Consider the following 23,235-nt stretch of genomic DNA (forward strand, 5'->3'; position numbering starts at 1 on the left):
GCTCACAAGTCTCGCTTTGTGTCTCACTTCTTAATTTGATAATTAGTTAAGCGGTTTCAGAATAAGGCTAAGTGCAGATCACCAATGCTATCTAGGACATGTTTGTTTATTTTTATATGAGGTTCTGTAAATTACTCAGATATTTTGGGGACTGAAACACAAATTATATTCTTTACGGCCCTTGGTGGTGCAGTGGTTTAAACTGCTGAACATGCTGACCAAAAGGTTGGAGGTTCAAATCTGGGGATTGGGGTGAGCTCCCACTGTTAGCCCCAGCTTCAAAAACATGGAAATGTGAGCAGATCAATAGGTACAGCTCAGGTGGGAAGGTAACAGCACTCCATGCAGTCATGCCGGCCACATGACTTTTGGAGGTGTCTATGGATAACACCGGCTCTTTGGCTTAGGAATGGAGATGAGCACCACCTCCCAGAGTCAGGCACAGCTAAACTTAATATCAAGGGAAAACCTTTACCTTTTTTAGTTAGCTAGAAGTAAATAACTGTCACCGTATGGATCACACAGCCCATATTGTGATTATAGTGTTAACTTCATAGGAAAAAAGGAGGACTAGTCAAACAAATTCTACTAGGGGGAAGACCAAAGAACACTGCACTGACTATTTGACCAGGACGAAAAGTAGTTAAGACAGTTATACTTCCCATATGCAAGCAGTTAATTTCCAGTCCTAAAATACATGCTAACGATATGTGATCTGAAGTTTATCGTGATCAAAAGCTGAACCAGTCTGGCTTGAAAAGGGCTAAGCTGATGCAGTACCATTCTGAAAGAACACAATATAGCAATTTCTGGCAAATTGCAAGCATTCAATTTTTTTTGACTTACTTGTGATAATTTCAACAGTAGAAAAACAAATCAAGGAGCATTAATTTCCATCCAGTCGACCCTCCACATCTGTGGATATGATTTATGTGCTATCTAAAAATTTCTAGGTTCTCCAGTGAAGCTTCCACCAGAAACTAAGCATAGTTTCACACTGGAGGACTTAGAGATTCCTAGAGAGGTTTTCTCAGGTAAAACATACAGCATTTTTATTTGCATTGGCTCTGTGCCCCCCACCCGAGTGAATGTAAATGGTTGACTTTATATTTCCATATCAAGGGAATAGAGCAAAGACTAGAACAAAATTATCAGCTGGATGTAACTACTTGTATTACTTAAAAGGCGGCTACAAGGTATGTCTTACAATATTTTTATTTAAATGGTTTAAAAGATCAGTTTAAACTTCATATTTACTAAAATCTCACCTGATGTTCTTTATTTCATTCAGTTATAAATCTATAGTCTTAAATATACACAGGATGATTTTCATTTTGATTAGGTTGTTTACCTGGCTTTCAGAATAACCAAATGACTGCTTTTCAGTATTTAAACCTGTTGCATCCAGAAATCACAAGTAGGACATACAAAACCTACTTGGAGTGGGGAGGGATTTTGTAAATAAATAACGGAGTTAGGAAAAGTAGACATTGGCAATAATATGAGAGACAGTGGAGAATACTGATAGCTTAGCAGCAGAACCAGCAACACATAAATGACCCAAAGTGCCCGAAAGTGTGCATCCTAAATGGACTGGCACATAGGAGAAGCTGAACTGAAAATCTAGAAGTTGCTATGTTATATCATTAAAGTGGCCTAAAATCAACCTCAAATAGATTCTGACATGGAATTCCATCTGTACTTTGAACTACCTGCACATAAATAAACACATTGCTCTGCATATACTGTACTTGTCATGCCTATGATGACGGCCCCTCTCCCACAATTAGAAATACACTCTAGCAGCAGAAAACAATTTTTAGTGACTCATACCACCATTACCTATGTAGGATTTACATAAAGTGCAGTAACTACAGTAAAAGTACAATCGGGAGCTGTTTGGAACCAAACACGTCAACACCTTCGAATGAACTAAAAGCAGACCAGATTTTAAAAACAACATGGTTACAAAATAAGAAGCAAACGAATGCAAGGAAGGTTCATACATGTGCAACCCACTGAAAAGTTCCATTGTGTTGTTATTACAAGCTGAATCCGGACACTGTTAGATGCTGAGCATTATTCCTAGCTTCAAAATAGGTAGTGTCGGTCTCATCGTTAGGTTGGGGTATGAAGGGCATAGGCTGGTTGTGCAGATTTTCCCAGTCTACGCCGTGAAAGAACGGGTGACGCTTCAGCTCTACAAAAAAGAGTGTCCACAAACATTGTAAGATTTCCTTGTGCAAAAGCCTCACACTTCCCAGGTTCTTCAACTCAATTTTGGCTGTATTTAATGTGTTTTTTCTTCTAAATTCTGAAGACAACCTGGCTCAAGGTTTAAATAAATGCTGACTTTTCCTTGACTTTCTCCTAATGTTTAGAGTAAATTCATTTCTTTTCAAACGTCTGATTTTAGAATAGTAGAACAATACATTTTCATTCCCAGGACTTGTTGTTAGTCTTTCCCCTTCCACACATTACCATGGAGTGATTTCAATGAGTGAATTCACTAAGCAAGTGGCAATTTAGTGGCCCAGTAGTGGGAAAATGGCAAAGAACATGATGATTAAAATTAGAAGCAAAAAAGTATTTGTTGCTGATAAAGGGGCAAAAGAATTCTGGACATAAATCACTGCTTGGCCATTTTTAAAAATCATGTCAGAAGTAAATAGAGAATATACTGCAAGTCGCTTCTGGTGTAAGATAATTGGCTGTCTGCAAAAATGTTGCCCAGGGGATGCCCGGATGTTTTACCATCCTGTGGAAGGTTTCTCTCATGTTCCCGCATGGAAACTGGGGCTGACAGACGGGAGCTCACCCTGCTCCCCGAATTCGAACCACTGACCTTCAGGTCTTAAGGTCAGCAGTTCACCTGGCACAAGAGTTTAACCCAGTGGTTTTCAACCTGTGGGTCCCCAGGTGTTTTGGCCTACAACTCCCAGAAATCCCAGCTAGTTTACCAGCTGTTCAGATTTCTGGGAGTTGAAGGCCAAAAACATCTGGGGACCCCAGGTTGAGAACCAATGGTTTAACCCATTGGAGCATTGCAGCCATGTAGTCGTGTCAATGTGGCCTTTGAATAAGTCTATTTTATCACAGGATTTTCCATTGCTGCTGTAAAGCACCAACCATAAGCATGAATTCTAATTCTAATTCAATACAATGCATAAATCTGGCTTATTACACTATGTAACACATTTTTGTTGCATGGTTATTAATGCCATTTCCTAATTGGTTCTATCATAAAAACATGGAAAACCTTTCTTAAACTGCAAAAACTTTGTTTCTGTGGCACATCCTGCAGCACATTCTGCTATCGTTTTTCTAGCGTCGCAACCAATTCAGCATAGTTTGTGACAGCCACAAAAAATAACAGTAACACTTTCAAACCAGGAAAATATTTGTCAAATTTTGTTCCATAGTGCAATGTTTCTCAAACTGTACTCCAGATGTTTTGGACTTCAGCAGTTTGAGAAACTCTAACATAGTTGTCCCTCCATATTTACAGTTTTGATTTCTGTGGATTTGATTATTCATAGATTTCAATAAAATGTTTTCTATATGTTCTCCAATTTGATTCTATTGTCAGTTTTTTTCAGTCATATGGCAGGACCTAGAGATTTCTAGATAGAAAAGTCCTCCAGTGTGATTCTATGGTCAACTTCCAGTGAAATTCTATAGAGTCATCCTGGAAGGCCTAGAAATTCCTAGAGAGGTGTTCCCTCATATTAAAAAGATAGCAATTTCTTTATTCATGTTTTCCCCCTCATTTTTATAAGAGTCCTGTGCCCAGCAAATGTGGAGGACTAACTGTATTGCAAACATTCAACAGGATGCTAGCCTTTGTTTTTAATATTACAATTAGCACTGCCCTCCACTGTGAGCTTGTTTTGTTTTTCAGAGTCCTAATATTTGATCTCCTTTATGCTCCAAGAAAGGAAGGTAACTGAAATATCCTATATCCTTGAGATACCCTTCAGGGACTATTGGAATGTGTCCAAAAATAGGTTGCTGTGAGTTTTCCAGGCTGTATGGCCATGTTTCAGAAGCATTCTCTCCTGGAATTTCACCTACATCTATGACAGAGGTATCCTCAGAGGTTGAGAGATCATTCACACTTGCCTCCAGCCGACGAAGAGTTCTTTCCCCCACTCTGGACATTTCACAGACATATAAATCCCACTTGCCTAGTTTCCAACAGACCCCTCAATCTCTGAGGATGCCTGCCATAGATGTGGGTGAAACGTCAGGAAAGAATGCTTCTGGAACATGGCCATACAGCCTGGAAAACTCACAGCAACCCAGTGATTCCAGCCATGAAAGCCTTTGACAACACATTCAAAATATTTTAACATTTTGGTTTCTGGACTGTCAAATGAGCAAAAAGTGAGGAGTAAAATGGATACTGACCCTTAAATCCAGCTCGTCTACTACTTTCAATGGTTAAAAGGATATCTATTGCATTCTGAGCATTATCTGACAATTTCTCTTCATCTTCAGGCCATGGAATATCTAAAACAAATGCACAATCAATTAATACATTGGTATTAATGCTAAATAAACAACTTTTTGGCAAAACAGGCAATTTACCTCTTTTCAGAATATTCTGAAATACTTGATGTGCTGTTTCATCATTGAATGGTGGAATTCCAGTTAGGAACTCAAACAAGCAAACTCCTAGTGCCCACCAGTCAACTCCATGACCTGAAGTGAAGAAAGTACATATATACAAATCCCACAAGATGTACATGCAGTTTTATGTCTATATTTAGTAATGAAAGGCTTTGTTTATGAAATTAATAGGCAAATTATACCAAAAGGCACCAATTTTTTTCTGATTTTGGAAGCTAAGCAGAATTAGCTCTGGTTAGTATTGAGTGGAAAAGCACCAATTAATACCAGATGCTGTAGGCTACCTTTCAGAGGAAGAAAATCTCAAAATAGCTCGTATTCCTTGCATAAGAAAATTGAATTAAAGTTATGTCTGTATGATACATTGTGGGTTCATACACTCTAGATTTAACACAGTTTGACATCATTTTGCCATAGCTAAATGTAGGGGATCATGGGAGTTGTAATTTTTTTTTTAGCTTTCTCTGCCAGAATGATGGTGTTCATCACCAAGCACTGAACCATGGCAGTTAAATTATATTATTTCTCCAGTGTAGATACAGCCACTGTTTGGCAGTCTCAACTATTGGGTTGACATCTGTTAACCGAACAACTAATTCAAGAAACCTCAAGTTGGGATTAACCAACAGGATCCACCCTGTACCATTTTATTAAAGCTGTTCCTCCAAAATTAATATCTACCCAAATATTCCATGGTGGAAAACAGTCATCTCCAACATACTAAAACTTTCAAAAGCCAAGTGTGTCCTTGGAATGAACACACTCAAAACTTCAAATTCAGAGGTAATAAGAATTTTATGTTTCATTTTTAATACTTTTGCAATGCAATGCATGGTCTTTTTTTAAGTATATGTATCTTTTCTAGTTTAGACTCTGGTGAGAACCTAGAACTCAGCATTGTTTCCAATATATCTTATCTGCTGGTTGAACAGCTATCACAAAAGGAAAGCCAGTCCCTGTGAAACAAGTGCAGGGAAAGCATAAGCGAGCAAGGATCCTGAAGCACCACAATCCATTAAGCATCATGCATCTTGCAGCTGCCGCACTGCTAAAGTGCCAACTGGCCCATTATGTTGAGAACAAAGGATGCACTTGCTGTGAGAACTTGCCTGCACTGCAGTTACATACCCAAACTTTGAGGACAGGTTCAGACAATGTTCCTTGCTCATTCATTCCTGTTGTGGCCCGGGTCAATCTCTGGAATATGGAGGCGACCAGGGTGGTGGACATAATTGCCCCTGAATGCCCCCTCGCTTAGCAGAGCCAGCTCGTCTCCTTAGTTTACCAGGGAACTGGTGGTGATGAAGCAAGCAAGGTGGAGACTAGAGTGCATCTGGCGTAAGACTCAGGACGAATCTGACCTAACGCAAGCTAGAGCCTCACTTAAGGCCTACTCCACAGCAATAAAGGCAGCCAGGAAGGGCTTCCTGACTGCCCACATTCATCTGCAACAAATAGCTGTTCTGAGTGGTTAGGGGACTCCTCCATCCTGGCTCTCAAGAGGAGATTCCTGATCACTCGGCAACTTGATGTGGTGAGTTTGCCCATCATTTTGCAGATAGTCACTCAGATACATTCCGATTTAGACGTTAGCTTTATGGTAGTACCAACAGATATACCTAAAGCATCTCTCTGTCCTATTTTGTTGGATTTCTTTCAGCATGTTCAGCTTGATGACATGGAAAAGATTCTTGGAGCTGTGGGAATGACCACATGTGCTCGGGACCCTTGCCCTTCCTGGCTTATCAAACTTGCCAGTGGGGGATTGGCTGCATGGCTTAAGAGGATTACAAATGCCTTGTTGGAGCAGGGACTGTTACCACCTAGCTTTAAAAAAGCAATCACAAGGCCAATTCTTTAAAAACACCTCAATATTAAATAACTATCAGCCCATTTCAAATCTCCCTTTTTTGGGCAAGGTTCTAGAACAGATGGTGGCCTCTCAACTCCAGGGATTCTTGGATGAAACTGATTATCTTGATCCCTTTGGTTTTAGGTCTGGTTACGAAACAGACAGCTCTGGTGAATGATCTCCGCAGAGAACTGCATAGGGGGAGTGTATCCCTTCTCGTTCTCTTGGACATTTCAATATCATCAACCATGGTATCCTTTTGGGTCAGCTCTCTGGAATGGGTCTTGTGGGCACTGCTCTGCATGGCTCAGCTCTTCCTGGAGGACTGTACCCAGATGGTGATGCTGGAGGACACCTCCTTGGACCCCTTGCCATTTACCTGTGGGGTCCCCATGCTATTTAACATCTACATGAAACCGCTGGGTGAAGTCATCCAGTTTGGGAGTTGGGTGTCATCTCTATGCAGATGACACTCAATTCTACTACTCTTTTCTACCCCATTCCAAGGAAGATCCCCGTATCCTGGACCAGTGACTGGTAGCTGTGGTGGATTTGACGAGGGCCAACAAGCTGAAGTTTAATCCAGAAGAGGCAGAGGCCCTCCTGGTCAGTTGTGAGGTTGATCAGGATATAGGGTGGCAACATGTGCTCAATGAGGTTACACTCCCTCTGAATACACAGGTCCACAGTCTGGGGGGTCCTCCTGGACTCAGCGCTGTTGCTTGAAGCTCAGGTGTCGGTGGTGGTCACGAGGGCCTTTGCGCAGTTAAAACTGGTGCTCCAGCTGTGACTATACCTCAAAAAGACTGAGAAGACTTTTCTAGGAATCTTTAGGTCCTGTAGTGCAAATCTATGATGACATTCCACCTGAAGGATCTCATTGGGGAACCTACATTTCCTCTGGTGGAAATGGGCCTTAGAGTTACACTGGAGGAGCTAGAGCAGTTCCGTCAAACTTGTGGCCCTTCAGGTGTTTTGGACTTCAGCTCCCAGAATTCCAGGCCATTGGACAAACTGGCCTTCTGAAAGTTGGGGCCCCCAACCATCTGAAAGTTTGGCATCTCTTACCTAGAGAGTTCTAGAGACAATATATTAATCAAATCCATAAATGTGGTTGCGGACAGTATATGAATAATTTTCAATGAAGGTTAAAAGTGTCAGATTTGCTTACATGATGAAGAAACAAAGTCTGAACCAGCCAATTCATTCAAATAGCTCCTCTAAAAATACCTTGAAAGGAACTTCTGTTTACTTCTTGGTCTACAATAAAATTACATCCAGAATCAATGAAGCACAGAGAATTTATTTCCTTCAAGACAACTTGGATGTTTTTCTTCAAATGTTTAAAAATGGCAAAATCTATTAATATTGTGTTCTGCCTAAAAACCTGAGAGAAATGTTTTCATATCTGATCAAATTCCAAAATAGTATAGACCAAAACTTTTCGAACCAAGCTTGGGAACTTTAAGTCCATCGCGCAATTCTTCTAAAATGACAATTTCCCAGCTTCTACTTTGAGCAGTGCCATTATGCCTTGTTCTGCACAGTGCTATAAAACAAACTTACCAACGGTTTGAATTCCTGTGTGTGAAAAAAACATTAGGTAAACACTGTGGTATGTCTACATAAAATTTCACCACATTGCACTGAATTGTTAAATGCTAGTAATCTAAAGGGACCCCTGAGACATCTTTCCCATGAAATGACTGCTTTCCAAATACAATTATCCAAACTTCCTTCCCTTAAAATTTATATATACACACCATTTAGCTAATCTATGTTTGAACTAGATTGAAGATGTACTGTCTGTAATTAACACACTTTGCACACACAAATATTCATGTACGAAACAAAATATTCAATTTTGGGTTGCGGTGAGTTTTCCGAGCTGTATGGCCATGTTCCTGACGTTTTGCCCACATCTATGGAAGGCATCCTCAGAAATTGGGGGATCTATTGGAAACTAGGCAAGCTTCAATGCCTGACTGATTGCTGCCTGGGGAATCCTTTGTTGGGAGGTATTAGCTGGCCCTGATTGAAGCTACAAGGCCATTAAATGCTAATCAAGGTGGCCATTTGCAACATTCACGCCTGCCTCAAGCAGACAAGAGTTCTTTCTCCCACCCTGGACTTTCCACTGATATATAAACCCAATTTTCCTAGTTTCCAACAGATCCCTCAACCTCTGAGGATGCCCGCCATAGATGTGGGCGAAATGTCAGGAGGTAACGCTTCTGGAACATGGCCATACAGTCCAAAAAACTCACAGCAACCCAGTGATTCCAGCCATGAAAGCCTTCGACAACACACATTCAACTTTGTTTGTAATGTACCCCCAAAATATGTCTTTCCCCTTTATAAACTCCATACATCCTAATTTTGTCAGAGAAAGAACAAACTTAGGGACATTTTCAATATCCAACAGAGCAGCAAGAAAAATACAAGTAAATATAAGGAAAAGAGAACACTTATAACCATAGAAATGTTGTCAACAGAAACAGAATGAGGTTGTATTTGCATGGGTGTCAGTATATCAGAATAATGTTTTTTTCCCTCAAGAAGCCTTACCATGAGCCTTTGCCAAAAGCAGTTCAGGTGCCAAGTAATCAGGAGTTCCTAAAATGCGTTCCCCGTCAACCGGAGCAGCTCCTCTTCGGACACTTTTTGGGGTCCTGTAAGGTGTACCAGCATTTGTCTGAGGAGTCTAATGACAACAATAAATGTCAGGTAAATAGCAAAGTAACAATTCACTCTTTCAAACTAGTTGTAGGCTCAGACAGTGAGTTGCAGACTGAAAAGAGGTGTATTCAACCACACAGTGTAATATTTTCTGCATCTAGCACATTCATCACTCGTATGGTTCCAAAACATGAATTCAGACTTCTCCAGCAGAACACTTCTGTTCTTGCTTCCTATGCCAAGTCATCTACATATGATGATGCCTCTTCTGAGTGCTATTATTTTAGTTGCCTACTATTTAGTTAAATATTTATTTTCTCTTCCTGCCTGGAAGTTGAGTCGTTCTGAGTACTCAGCTTCAGAGCCAATTGAGGACTGTTTTCCAAATACATATGCTACATGAATTCAGTCATTTCTGCCATCCCACCACATGCACACACAGATATATATGGCAATGTGTGCACAAGGATACATACACCCCCTACCCACAAACTACACCCAATTTTGTAGCAATTTTCTATGATATAGCTGTTTAAGAATTTAAAAAATGGATCTAGCAGCATCTTTAACATTATCTAAATTGTATTTCAGCATGAGCTTTCATGGATTTCAATCTACTTCTTTAGGAGCATTGATAAAATGATGTTAAAGCCATTGGTTTTTGAACATGTACAGACAGTTGTGTGAAAAAAAGGTAAACTGATTTCCATAGGAGCTTATGCTAAAATTTAGAGATTGAGATTGTCCTTTATCCAAACTACTTGGGACCAGAATTTTTTTAGCTTTCAGGGTTTTTGGAGCAATTTTGAAATACCTGTATTAGAATACAAACATACATACATACATACATACATGAAATATATAGGAGACATGGACCAAATCTAAATATTAAATTCATTTATGTTTCACATATACCCTACACCACTAATACTCAACCTTTTTTTTTTAACCAGGGGCCACTTGAACAGGAGCCATTTTGACCAGGACCACACTTTAGATTCGGTTTGGTTAGTTGGGGTGCTGATTCAGGAAATTTCACTGGATAGCTATAGTTTCTGATAATGCATGCTATACAGTAGTCACCATCTGCTTGCCCATGGAGAACCATATTTAATAATCTAGAGCTGATGTGATAGTAATAATATTTCATAGATAGTCAGCTTCTCTCCTCCCGACATCCTCATTGCATCAGCACTATAAGATGTTAAAGCCATAGGTTTTCACGAGACCGGTCACTCACGTTGCCGCGTGGTTTCTAGGAAATGGTTTAGTAATGGTAAGGCCACAAACCATATTTGTGTTCTTGCGGACGACTGGTGGTCCATGGACCACAGGTTGGGAATCACTGCTATACACATAGCCTGAAGATTCTTTTAGACATTTAATAATAATAATTTTGTGCATGAAATCATGTTTGTGTACATTGAATAATCAGAAAACAAAAGTTTGCTACCTCAGTCAACCATGTGGATAATTTCAGATTTTGGAGTATTTCAGAATGCCAAATAAAAGCTGCTCAACCTATATTACAGTGGTTCTTAACTTGTGGGCTGCAGGCCACCATTGGTCCACAAGGATGAAAATCTGGTCCACGAGCCTCCTTCCTCCTTATTTATTTTACTTTATTTATTTATTTATTTTCCACTCCTTTAGCCCCACCTGCCACTGCTTCCTTGTCCCTGACCATGGCATATGTTCTGTATCAGAAACTAGAGCTGATGTGGTCTATCCAAAGCAATTTTCCGACTTGGCACCCCAAACCGAATCTAAAGTTGACCAAAAACTGATTCGTAACCCTTTTGGTACGAATGTTGGAGAGTGGTCCCTGGTCAAAGTGGTCCCTGGTCCAAAAAAGGTTGGGAACCACTGCTGTATTAGTTTGGCTTAATATTGCTGCTCACTTTCATTTTTCTCTCACTTTTTATTTTGTAGGGTTCTTAAAATGATATTGCAACGTACCTGGTATACTCTATAGGATGTCCCCTTCTGTGCAGGTGTGACAGTCATAGGATAAGAGCCACTGCAAGCAGAGACATCCATTCCTTCTACAGAAATCACGCTTCTTGATGGTTCGGACATATTCGACATATTTATCATGCTGTTATAACTCTGAAAGGCAACCACGTTTTTCTTGAAGAGGTTTAGGGCTTTGTGTGACTCCACTGCCGAAGATGAGTGAACACGAGTCTGTGTTTCGGTTGCACTTTTCACACTCCTGTCCTGATCATGTTGCTGTAGTTTGCTCTCCTGGAGAGCGCACTTCTCATTACCTCTTGAGCAACATGGGGATGTTGTGGACCCAACCTCTGTTTTTGCTTCCTCAAAGGTAACATCTTTAATGCTCTTGTCTAAATGACTGTCTGCAGTAGACACTTCTGGGAGGGACAGATCTGAGTCCAGACTCATACTTGCCAAAGGCTTCTCATCATCAATGCACAAGAAGCTGGAGTTAGCGTGATCCTTTTTGCCATTTTTTTCACAATCTGCATCTAAATAATCCAAGAGATTCTTAGCTATAAAAGGAGTGGCTGCTTTGCTGCCTTGGTTTTGGTGCGTCCAACTGCAATCTTTCGCTTGGCCACTGTCTGTACAAGTCTTTTGCAAACATCCACCAAATGTAAGGCAATCGATTTCAGATGTTAAGCCTGTGCTCTGTTTTTCAGGGATTTCAGTGATTTTACAGCCACGTTTGAAATCTGCATTCTTTTTTTTAACAAGGAAAGATTCTTGAGAAGGGCTGGTGTCAACCAACCCAAAGCGTCTTTTGACACCTGGCATCTCTACCATCACTTCCTCTTTTCTTTCTTTCAAAAGATTGCTGGAGTTCAGAGGGGACAGCTGGTCATTAGAGGATTTTGCCAGGGCAGGCTTTCCTGTACAGCTCTTTCCTTCCCATTCTATATATTCCGAGAGACATTTTCGGACCAAATCTTTGACATCACAATTTCTTACAGATATTTCAGGTGCATTAAAGGATTCAGTTCTTTCACAAACCCTGTTCCCTGATTCATTGCTGCTAATGGGAGAGATGGCACACTCCAGAGCCTTTCGCTTCAAGCCTTTAATACCATTGGTAAGCAATAAATCTGTATTCTTCGGTGTTTCTGATATAACTCCTTTGCCTGAGGTAGAAAAGAGTGCATCTTCTGCTTCCTGAAAATTAAGTATTGGTGTTTACAAACATGATGACACAAGTAATAAATAATAATAATAATAATAATAATAATAATAATAAATCTCATTTGCTGCGACATACTGTGTTTTTGTGTCAGTAAAATAATAATAATAACTTTATTATTGTATCCTGCCTCCATCTCCCTGAAGGGACTCAGGGAGTGTATCTTCCGCTTCCTGAAAATTAAGTATTGGTGTTTACAAACATGACACATAATAATAATAATAATAATAATAATAATAACAACAACAACAACTTTATTATTTATCCTGCCTCCATCTCCCTAAAGGGACTCAGGGCGGCTTACATGGGGACCAAGCTTAATATAAACAAAGTTTACAAAGTAACACAATTAAAAACATATAACAGTAAAATATATTAAAACCATAAAACCAATAAAATGTAAGACATCATAAAACATAAACCAAACATCAAACAACCAGTAGCCGAGAAAAGTGGGCATGTGCAGATTTGAGACTAATAGAGCAGGACAATAGAGCAAACACAAACTGTAGGGCCAGGGCTGAGAATAAAGTGCTGGAGATCCAACCCAAAGATTAGGGCTAGCCAGACTTAATCAGTAGCTAAACCATTATTCAAAGGCACACTGGAACATCCATGTCTTCAAGTATTTCTGGAAGGTGGACAGGGTGGGGGCTAATCTAATCTCCCTGGGAAGCGAGTTCCAGAGCTCTTAAAGAAGAGCTCAGTTAAATAATTCTGGAGATATTGTCAACCAAAAAATGGTTTCTCCTAGTTCAGGAGTATTATCCTATGAAGGATGTGTGTGTGTTCAGTTGTACATACAGTGAGGAAAGGAGACACATGCCCTCTGTCATTTGAAGCAACCCTTAGAGGGTGCTTGAGTATATAGGAAAGATCCCCTTAACACCTAGAGAACTAAAAATTCAAGAGAAGGGAAATGAGCAAGAAAAGTATATCTGCTCATCAACGTCTTACAGGACTATCATGCCTCAGGGCGAATTTTTAAAACGTCTTTGGAATGTCTCACAGCCCCAGAGTGCACCTTTGAATCATTTATTTTGAGCAACTCAGAGGAAGCAAAGCCCCAAGAGAAGGAAAGCAGGACGCCTGACCTGAACGTCTTTCTCCCACCGGGGGCTGCTGCAGCACTCAGATTCCATGCTGGACAATTGCGTGCGGGAAAGGCTGCTGGCGCTGGAAGTCCCATACCTTTTTCTGGACTGAAGCAGAGTCGGGGTCAGGCACCTTGCTGGAATGGTAGGTGTTATGACAGATGCATCGAGGCCTTCAGGGGGAAAAGAATCATTTTTGAAAGAAATCAATATGCACCATTTAATTTCAGAACATACTAATGGTGGTATGAGAATTAGATAATGATCTCCCTGGGAAGCGAGTTCCAGAGCTCTTAAAGAAGAGCTCAGTTAAATATATTCTGGAGATACTGTCAACCAAAAAATGGTTGATATAGTGTGCTGCCTGTGTAGTTTTACATCCTCTCACTACTCAGTCAATTCTTAGGCCCTAGAAGAAGCATTGATGGGGAAAGGCTGAGGCATTTGGCGCTCAGCTGCAGGCACTGGTGCTTTGGGCCTGCAAGCCACACACACACTCTCCTTGGAAAGAGAGTGCGTATGTGGCATGCAGTCCCAGAAAGCACCCACACCCGCCAGTGCCGTTTTCAGGAGAGGTGCTTGAAAACGAAAACAAGATCTTACAAATGAAACAAACAGAAACAGATAGTGATTCTATACAAATGCACAAGACTAATAAGAAACAGCCGCCGCCACCTCTCCTGCAACTTGGCAACTGTGGGGAAATTTCTGGAGAGGACACAAGCCCAAGAGAACAGTGAGTTCTATAAAAAAAAAAGATATACAGGATATGCACACAAGTCCCAAACAATTTTTATCCACAATGCTTAACTGTCAGCTTGTCTCTTCTGACTGCAAAGGATCACCCCCTTCATTATTTCATACTTTCTGATTTTTTAAAAAATTAGGATATTCTATAGATAACGTAACAAAAGGAAAAAAGTGCTAAGAAAGTTAATAAAATATAGCACATTAAAATCTGTTCTCAGGTACTATCAATCGCATCAAATTATAAGAAAGAAAGGGGGGGGGGCGGCGGAAAGAATAACATACTAATGGGAGTATGGTTACTCCTCTACTCTTCACTCTAGACTTTCTCTAATAATAAGGCTGCTAGATTTTTGTCACAGACTTGAGTGATTTGTGCAAAACAATATTGGAATCTGAACGCCTCCTGTTAAAGATCTAGTGCTTGGCCACTATATCTCTTTGACTTTTTAGCTAGAGGAAATTTAGGAGTCGCAGTACACAGATAACATGATCTGGCCTTTACAAATCTTTCCAAGGCAGCTTACAAAATAGAAATATGTCATTATAATAGTGAAATAACACGCATGCATTGAACAGCAAAACAACGGACAAAACCAGTGTAAAATCAATCAAGATTTAAAAACCTTCAGTGTGGGTACATTCCCAGAAACGCTATGGAGAGCTTTCCATAAATGGCACAACCACCAGAAGACCCATTTTTGGGTGGTTGTTAGGGAAAACTCCCAAAAACACAGCAGAGCATCCAAAATACAGACAGGATACTTATAGTTGAGCATTCAGTTCACAGCAAGCAAAGCGTGATGTGTTGTGGCTGGAAAATAATTTAGAGCTTAGGAAACAAAGATACAGAGCTCAATCCTTAAAATTACAAAAGGTTTATTTACACTGATAATAACAAATAAAGTCATTCCAACTATTATTCAGGAGTCAGGGGGAAGGGATTCCCTCAGCCTATTCTAAAGCTAACTAACTGTTCATCATTAAGGATTGCAGACTTGGGCAATGTGGGGTTCAATTCCTACAGTTATTTACTAAAGTTCTCATTGAGAGGAGAATTTGCAACATCAAAAGCTGTGATGATTATTCTTTATATAGCCCAATTCATGTGCAGATAAGCAATTCTTTGATCTGTAAAAATACTTACATGCTCTCAGGAGTTTATTTGATGTAGCTGGGCAGTCTTTTTGACTTACAGATAAGGGGGAAACAAGCCCTTGAGAAACCTGAGACATGTCTGCACAGATAGGACTTGGACTAGGTGTGTGCACTTTTCCTCCAACTGGAGTTTGCTGTCAAGACAACAAAAACATTTTCAGAAGATACAAGTAATCAAAACTATTATAAAAAATAAGAATTAGAATTTCATACTTCAGTAATGAACTAAATACTACTGACTCTTTACAATAGAATGCCTTTATAACACTTTATAGAAAAGAGGATACAATGTGGCACACGGAACTCCCACGACCAACACAAAATACTGGAAGGGTTTGGTGGGTGTTCTAGAGTTATAGTTCACCTGCATCCAGAGAGCACTGTGGACTCAATGATGGATCTGGACCAAATTTGGCATGAGCACTGGTGGACTTTGGGGAAAATAGATTTGACATTTGGGAGTTGTAGTTGCTGGGATTGATAGTTCACCTAGTTTTCTGATGGTCTTTGGCGACCCCTCTGACACCCCCTCGTGACCCCCCCCCCGGGTCCTGACACCCAGGTTGAGAAACACTGAACTCTCTGCCCCGGAGTGTGGTGGAGGTTCCTTCTCTGGAGGCTATTAAACAGAGGCTGGATGGACATCTGTCAGGGGTGCTTTGTATGCGATTTTCCTGCTTCTTGGCAGGGGGTTGGACTGGATGGCCCACAAGGTCTCTTCCAATTCTATGATTTACTACCACCTACCAAGGTGGACAACTCAGTGAGTGATGTGAGAAACTGCCCAGTTATTCCAAAGACAAAGCAGCTCCCCAGGGAATAAAGAAGAATCAATTTTGCACAGAACTAAGGGCATAGTTTGCTCAGTTCTTCTTAGAGCCATTTTATGACAAGCAGGGAAGTCTCCTGAAGAGAACACCAGAACAACACTTTGATGAGTGTGAAAAGTACAAAGTGAAATAGAAAGTTTGTGGCTTTCCAGACTCAGTTTGACTAAAGCTCCCAACCTCCCATAAGTTGCAGTCCTTCACTCTTTGGAGGTTCACTTAATTCCCACTCCAGGCATAGAGGAAATTCATCTGAATACATACAAAACCAAAAGAGCTGATGAGAGACAAAACTTGTCCAGGGGTGCGTGAATAGTCTTGCTTTGGTTTTGCCATGGATGGTGTTGTAAGGATATCCATCATATTGAGGTCTGAGTGGAAAAAAATAATAACATGTTTTATTATCATTTAATCAACAAAATATCATACTGATGAAAATGCTCTCCTATTATTCACTCTGGATTTGCCTCAGACCTTGCAAGACCAACAGAAATGCCAGGAAGTGAGGGAGGGAAGCATTAATATACTATTCACACCAACACAGAATTTATATTATAACTATAGAAGTTGGCTTGAAAACAGAAGCTCTACACCTCTGTCCGCTTTCTTGTCTGCTGCATCTACTTGCCTCTCAGGCCCCTTCTACACAACTGAATAAAATCTCACATTATCTGCTTTGAATTGGAATATATGGCAGTGTGGACTCATATAACTCAGTTATATGAGTTATAACTGATATTGTGGGATTTTCTGCCTTTATATTCTGAGTTATATGGCTGTGTGGAAAGGTCCTCTGAGCAATGCAACACTTTCTTCTAAGTCACTCAAGGAAGTGTGACTGGTCATATTTTCTGGAGTGACTTGAAAGTGAGCATTATGTCATTCTGAAATGCTGGTGGGCGCAGCAAATAGAGGTAGATGCATCAAGTACAAAACCCTGTGACAGCCATTGCATTAAATAACAAATACAATAGTGTCATTGCCTTGTTTCTCACATTCTCCAAAAGTAATAGGCATCATAATATTTTGCAACACACAATCTCTAAGCTCTTCAACACTCCCACTTTGGACCCACAACACCAAACGCTGGTTCTACTGCACTGATTGTTACAATCTGTTTGGGACATTAAAAAGTGTGGGACATAAATCTAAAAATAGCTAAATGATGTTATAGAGATACACTTGCATCTCTCAGCAGATCTCACTAAAAGCCAAAGTATTACTTCGCTCAAATTTCACAAATGTCATTTTGGAAATTACTTTTAACGGTCACCATTGTTTCAAAGTTCGTTAAATGGCTTTCGATGGGGAAATGAATTCCAACTTCTCTCCAGACATGCAAACCAGTTGCACCCTTCTTTGGACATAGCTTACATTCTACAGATAAAAATGCATATTTTAAATGTGTTTATGGATAAAATAATATTGCCTATTGTAACAAAGAGTAAACATTCTCATAGTTGGGAAAGCTCTCTCTCTCCTTGTGTGCGCATGCACACATACACACAGACACATATATAATGGTGTTACCTCTGTTCAGTGTAACTTTGGACAATCCAAAATCTGTCAACTTAATGTGACCCTGATTAGAAATCAACATGTTGTCTGGTTTCAGGTCCCTGTAATGATAAAGAAAATGAAATAAATATGAGATGTTTATTGTTTCAGGATCACCCTTAACAAAAATCACTCTACATCATAACGTTTCATAGTATATGTCAATTATCTATTGATGCAGGTTGTATCTGCACTCACTTGGTAGCTCTACACACCAGAGACAGTTTCACACGACAACTCTAGCATTATGATCCCACTTTAAGGGCCATTTTTCCATATGGAAATGTGAATTTTGCAGCTGGTTGTTGTTGTGGGCCTTCAAGTCATTTCTAACTTATGGTGACCCTAAGGTGCACCCAAAAAAGCCTTCTCCTATAATCCCACCAATGAACTACTGAAAGTAGTAGGATAAAGAAAAGGGCCTCTGAAGCAGATCTCAAAACATACTCATATGGACCTGAGTCATTTGAGAAACTAATTAGTTCAGTCCTTTTTAGATTAGAAACTCCTCAGGCTGACCAGGGGCTCTTCCACACAGCCCTATATCCCAGAATATCAAGACAGAAAATCCCACATTATCAGAGTGTGGACTCAGATAACCCAGTTCAAAGCAGATTTTGTGGGATTTTCTGCCTTGATATTCTGGGATATAGGGCTGCGTGGAAGGGCCCCAGGATGGGATGCATAAAAAAAAAACCTCCACGAAACAAATCTTACCTGTGGATTATCCCATGTCTGTGAAGGTAATCTAGAGCCAGGGCTACCTCAGAAATATATTTCACAGCCACGTCTTCATCAAAATAGCCATATATGTGAAGAAGAGATTTAACATCTCCCCCAATGAGATACTCCATTACCTGTTAATGAAAAACATTACTGTAAAATATTTTCATATTACTTTTAGTTCATGGCAACAGCTGGTCCTTATTCTTGTTGTTAATGGACAACCAGAGGTGATAGGAGTAAACAAATCACATTCCTCATACTTCTTAAAACTTATTATTTTTTCTTTTAAAAAATATTTAAGTGCCTTTATTCTTCAAATCTTTGTTAAAAATCCCAATTTCTGAACTTTTTGCTCTCTATAAATTGCTTTTACAAAAAGTTTCAAAGGAGGGAGCAAGCTTGTTTTCTGCAGCCCTGGAGACTAGGACGCGGATTCCATCTGAACATGAGGAAGAACTTCCTGACTGTGAGAACCCTTCAGCAGTGGAACTCTCTGCCCTGGAGTGTGTTGGAGGGCTCCATCTTTGGAAGATTTTAAACAGAGGCTGGATTGCCATCTGCCAGGGGTGCTTTGAATACAATATTCCTGCTTCTTGGCAGAGGGTTGGACTGGATGGCCCATGAGGTCTCTTCCAACTCTATGATTCTAGGATTCTGTCTTTAAAAGCCTACCTGAATAAAAAGGTTTTAGCTTGCCATCGGAAGAAGAGCAGGGAGGGGGTTGTTCTGACTTCGTTCCAGAGTTGAGGGGCGGCCACCAAGAAAGCCCTATTTCTCGGTCTCACTTTGCTTGATGGAAGTGGGACCGAGAGAAGATTCTCTCATGAAGACATCATGGCCCAGGCAGGTTCATACAAGGGGATGCAGTCAGCTAAATGTCCTGGACCTGAAATGTCTAGGGCTTTAAAGCTCATAACCAGGACTTTGAATTGTGCCCAGTAACAGACTAGCACCCAGTGGAGCTGCTGCAAGAGGGTTTGTCCACTCCCTGCAGCCAGCCCCAGTTAGCAACCTCTTTGGGCCAGCTTAAGTTTCTGAGCACTCTTCAGAGGCAGCCCCATGTAAAGCGCATCACAGTAGTACAGACAGGATGTAACTATGGCATGTACCACCATGGCCACATCTGTCTTCTCAAGGAACAGGTGCAGCTGGCGTAGAAGTTTCAATTGTGCAAAGGCCCTCCTGACCATCTCCGAAACCTGGGCCTCCAGGTTCAGCACTGAGTCCAGGAGAACCCCCAAACTGCAAACCTGTGTCTTCAGGGGGAGTGTGATCCCATCCTGATCTGCCTTCCAACTAACCAGGAGTATCTCTGTCTTGTTTGGATTAAGTTTCCATTTGTTTGCCCTCATCCAGTCCATTACTGATCTGGGGTTGACAAGACTGAAGCACAGACCATGAGGAATTGGTCCTCCCATTGACTTTACTTTTTTATTGTATCAGAAGTAAACCAAGGGAACAGTTGTAATGTATTTTAAAAACATAAAGTTTAAAAACTTTGGCATTATATTAAATGTCCTTCGACCAGTAGCTGGTCACTTGGAGTGCCTCCTCTGGTGTAAGAAGGTCCTCCATTGTGCATGTGGCAGGGTTCAGACTGCATTGTAATAGGTGGTCTGTGGTTTCCTCTTCTCCACACTTGCATGTTGTGGACTCAACTTTGCAGCCCCATTTCTTAAGGTTGGCTCTGCATCTCGTGGTGCCAGAGCGCAGTCTGTTCAGTGCCTTCCAAGTTACTCAGTCTTCTGTGTGCCCAGGAGGGAATCTCTCATCCAGTATCAGCCATGGGTTGAGGTTTTAACCTGACACTTTGGGACTCTCACTTGCTGAGGTGTTTCTGCAAGTAAATGGGTGATAGTATGACAGCTGGGTCTGGAAGCTCTGAGCATTACGGAAATACCGCAAAGGCGGCTGTGAATAAGGGAAGAGAGGGGGTGGAGTGAGAACGGGGAGAGCGAAGGAAGGATAGAAAGGAGGGGACGCTTAGGGTAAGGGTTGGGGTTTGGGTTAGGTTTATAGTTAGGGTAAGGTTTAGAGTCTGGGTTAATGTAAGGGTTAGGGTAAGGTTTAGGGTCTGGGTTAACGCAAGGGTTAGAATTTGAGTTAACGTAAGGGTTAAGGTAAGGTGTAGGGTTTGGGTTAGGTTTAGGGTTAACGTAAGAGTTAGGGTTAGGGCTTGGGTTAGGGTACGGTTTAGGTATAGGGTTAGGGTTTCACCATGAAAGAAGTCTTCCATTCCTTCTATATTATCTGTCTCGGCCTGGCTTACATTAGCTAAGGAGCAATGCAGCATCTCCTAACGCTTGGAGCTTCCAGACCCAGCTATCATATTATTACCAAAATAATGTGATAAGATGGCCAATTTTCTCACACCAGAAGCGACTTGCAGTTTCTCAGGTCACTCCTGACACGACAAAAAAAAAAAAACCAAAAAATGTGTGTACACTCCATGTACGAAGAGTTTACTCACCAAATAGACATTGTTTGCAGACTGGAGGGAGTAGTATAAGTGGACGATGAAAGGGCTTTTACTAAGAGCCAGGGCGTCTCTCTCTGCCTGTACTTGATGGACCATATTCTTGTGGATAAGATCGGCTTTCTTTACTACCTGCAAGGCAAGGCACACATACAGGGGGATATACATGTGGTCTCTCTTTCCCTGGATTCCCCTCCTGCCTCTCTCCCAGAAAGGCTGCTGCTCCCCTCCCACCTTGACGGCGTAGAGCTTCCCGCCCTTGCGGCCCAGGTAGACCTTCCCGAAGGCGCCGCGGCTGATGGGCTTCAGGATGGCGAAGTCCTGGATGGAGGGCGGCCGGGGCCTCTCTGCCTGGGGCCCTTCGCCCGAGCTCTTTTGGGCCGCGCCGGCCTCCATCGCCTTCCAGCGCCCCCCTCCCGCACTTCCCCGCTCTCTCCCCTTCCGCAGCTTCTCCCCGCGACAATTCAAAGCTAAGCCCCGCCCCTTCGACTGCCTACGTCACGCGTCAACAGAAAGGAACGCGTGACGTGGCTCTCGCTCAGCCCATTCCTAGAGAGAGAGGGGTGGTAGGCAAACAGCCCTGCTCCTCCACACGTCCGGTTTCGTATTAACTAGCAAGCAAAAAAAAAAAAAAAAAAAAAACCTCAAAAACTACAGCAGCAAAACAACAGAGGGGAAACAAACAGGCACATGAAATCACTCTCAACAAAAGATTTCCCCCAGGCGCTTCCAAGCCATTGAATGCAAATCAAGGTGATCAGCTGAAACATTCACAGCTAGCCCCAGCAAACAAAAGTCCTTTGTCTCACCCTGGTCATTCCACAGATACATAAACCCATTTTTCCTAGTTCCAACAGACCTCACTACCTCTGAGGATGCTTGCCATAGATGCAGACGAAACGTCAGGAGAAAAATTGCCTCCAGAACATGGCCATATAGCCCGGAAAAACCTACAACAACGCAACTCCTATTCTCTCTCTCCCCTGCCTCTATTCCCCCATTGGACTTCAGTTCGCAGGATTCCCGGCTGTTTTCTAAGATGGTAGGGGATTCTGGGAGTTGAAGTTCAAAACTGCTGGAGAGCAAAGTTTGGAGGCCACTGACTACATGGGCATTCCAGCCTCTCGAGCTGCACTTGCGCTGTAGAATTAATGCAGTTTGTTTGTTTGTTTATGTATTTATATTTCACTTTGTCTCTCCATAAGGAGACTCAAACCGGCTCACAATCTATCTATATAAATAAAAATGTAACGTTCGTTTGTCGGATTTACATAACTCAAAAACCACAGGACAAATTGCCGCGAAATTTGGCCACAAGACACCTACTAACCCAAGGAGTGACCATCACTAAAAAAAAATTGATTTTGTCATTTGGGAGTTGCCCACATTTGAATACTGGTGGGTTGGAGAGGGGATTGATTTTGTAATTTGGGAGTTGCCCACATTTGAATACTGGTGTGTTGGGGAGGGGATTGATTTTGTCATTTGGGAGTTGTAGTTGATGGGATTTATAGTTAACCTACAATCAAAGTGCATTTTGAACTCCACCAACAATGGAACTGAACCAAACTTGGCACACAGGACTGCCATGACCAACAGAAAACACTAGAAGAGTTTGGTGGGCATTGACATTGAATCTGGGAGTTGTAGTTCGCCTACATACAGAGAGCACTGTGGATGCAAACAATGATGAATCTGGACCAAACTTGGCACTGATACTCAAAATGCCCAAATATGAACACAGAGTTTGTGGGAAATAGACTTTGACATTTTGGAGTTGTAGTTACTTAGATTTATAGTTCACCAACAATCAAAGAGCATTCTGAAGCCCACAAACGACAGAATTGGGGCAAATTTCCCACACAGAACCCCCATGACCAACAGAAAATACTTAAGGCCATCCAGTCCAACTCCCTTCACTGGGGCAAGAAAACATAATCAAAGCCCTCCTGACAAAGAGCCATCCAGACAGATATAGATAGATAGATAGATATGATTCACACACACACAGATATAGTATCATAGATTTGAAAGGGACTCCTAAAGAAGGACAATTATATGTTGAATGTTCCAGAGTAGGCAAACCAGACCATCTCTACATCAACACTGACAAAGAAACAGCAAGAAATATTGTTTACTCATAAGCATAAAGAAATTACATATATTAGAAACCAACACTTTCTCATTACTTTATTTTCCAGATCACCAGACTGGGCCACAGCAATGCGTAGCAGGGGACAGCTAGTTAAAAATAAAGTCTAGCCGTGTCCAACGCCAGGGAGGTGGTGCTCATCTCCATTTCTAAGCCG

The 23,235-nt window shown here is 41.3% G+C and overlaps 1 protein-coding gene across 2 annotated transcripts; it reads right to left on the minus strand.

Annotated features, from left to right (window-relative positions):
* Positions 1–1,199: 1,199 nt before the first annotated feature.
* On the minus strand, positions 1,200–21,377 carry MASTL (microtubule associated serine/threonine kinase like). 2 transcript variants are annotated; one of them, XM_067470340.1, is made up of 13 exons: positions 21,161–21,377; positions 20,921–21,058; positions 18,442–18,581; positions 17,698–17,786; positions 16,432–16,538; positions 15,330–15,474; positions 13,436–13,608; positions 11,123–12,316; positions 9,053–9,188; positions 8,051–8,065; positions 4,591–4,704; positions 4,411–4,512; positions 1,200–2,200 (listed from the first exon to the last, which is right to left on the minus strand). In XM_067470340.1, exons 1-13 carry the CDS (start codon positions 21,320–21,322, stop codon positions 2,043–2,045), a joined length of 2,673 nt encoding a protein of 890 aa, XP_067326441.1. In that variant the 5' UTR covers positions 21,323–21,377; the 3' UTR covers positions 1,200–2,042. The 2 variants fall into 2 exon arrangements, with proteins under 2 accessions (XP_067326441.1, XP_060638417.2); XM_060782434.2 differs by lacking the exon at positions 8,051–8,065.
* Between the last annotated feature and the right edge of the window lie 1,858 nt (positions 21,378–23,235).

Source organism: Anolis sagrei, chromosome 6 (assembly GCF_037176765.1).
Source record: "Anolis sagrei isolate rAnoSag1 chromosome 6, rAnoSag1.mat, whole genome shotgun sequence".
NCBI classification, from domain to species: Eukaryota; Metazoa; Chordata; class Lepidosauria; order Squamata; family Dactyloidae; genus Anolis; species Anolis sagrei.

Bases quoted from the DNA above. Each gene is read 5' to 3' on its own strand.
- MASTL (XM_067470340.1), bottom strand. From the start codon at position 21,322: ATGGAGGCCGGCGCGGCCCAAAAGAGCTCGGGCGAAGGGCCCCAGGCA. The intron at 15,475-16,431 runs GTATGTATTCAG...TTGTCTTGACAG, and splicing joins TCATCAGCTCTTTTGGTTTT to CAAACTCCAGTTGGAGGAAA. The intron at 2,201-4,410 runs GTCAGTATCCAT...TCTTTTTTGTAG, and splicing joins TAGACGAGCTGGATTTAAGG to AGCTGAAGCGTCACCCGTTC.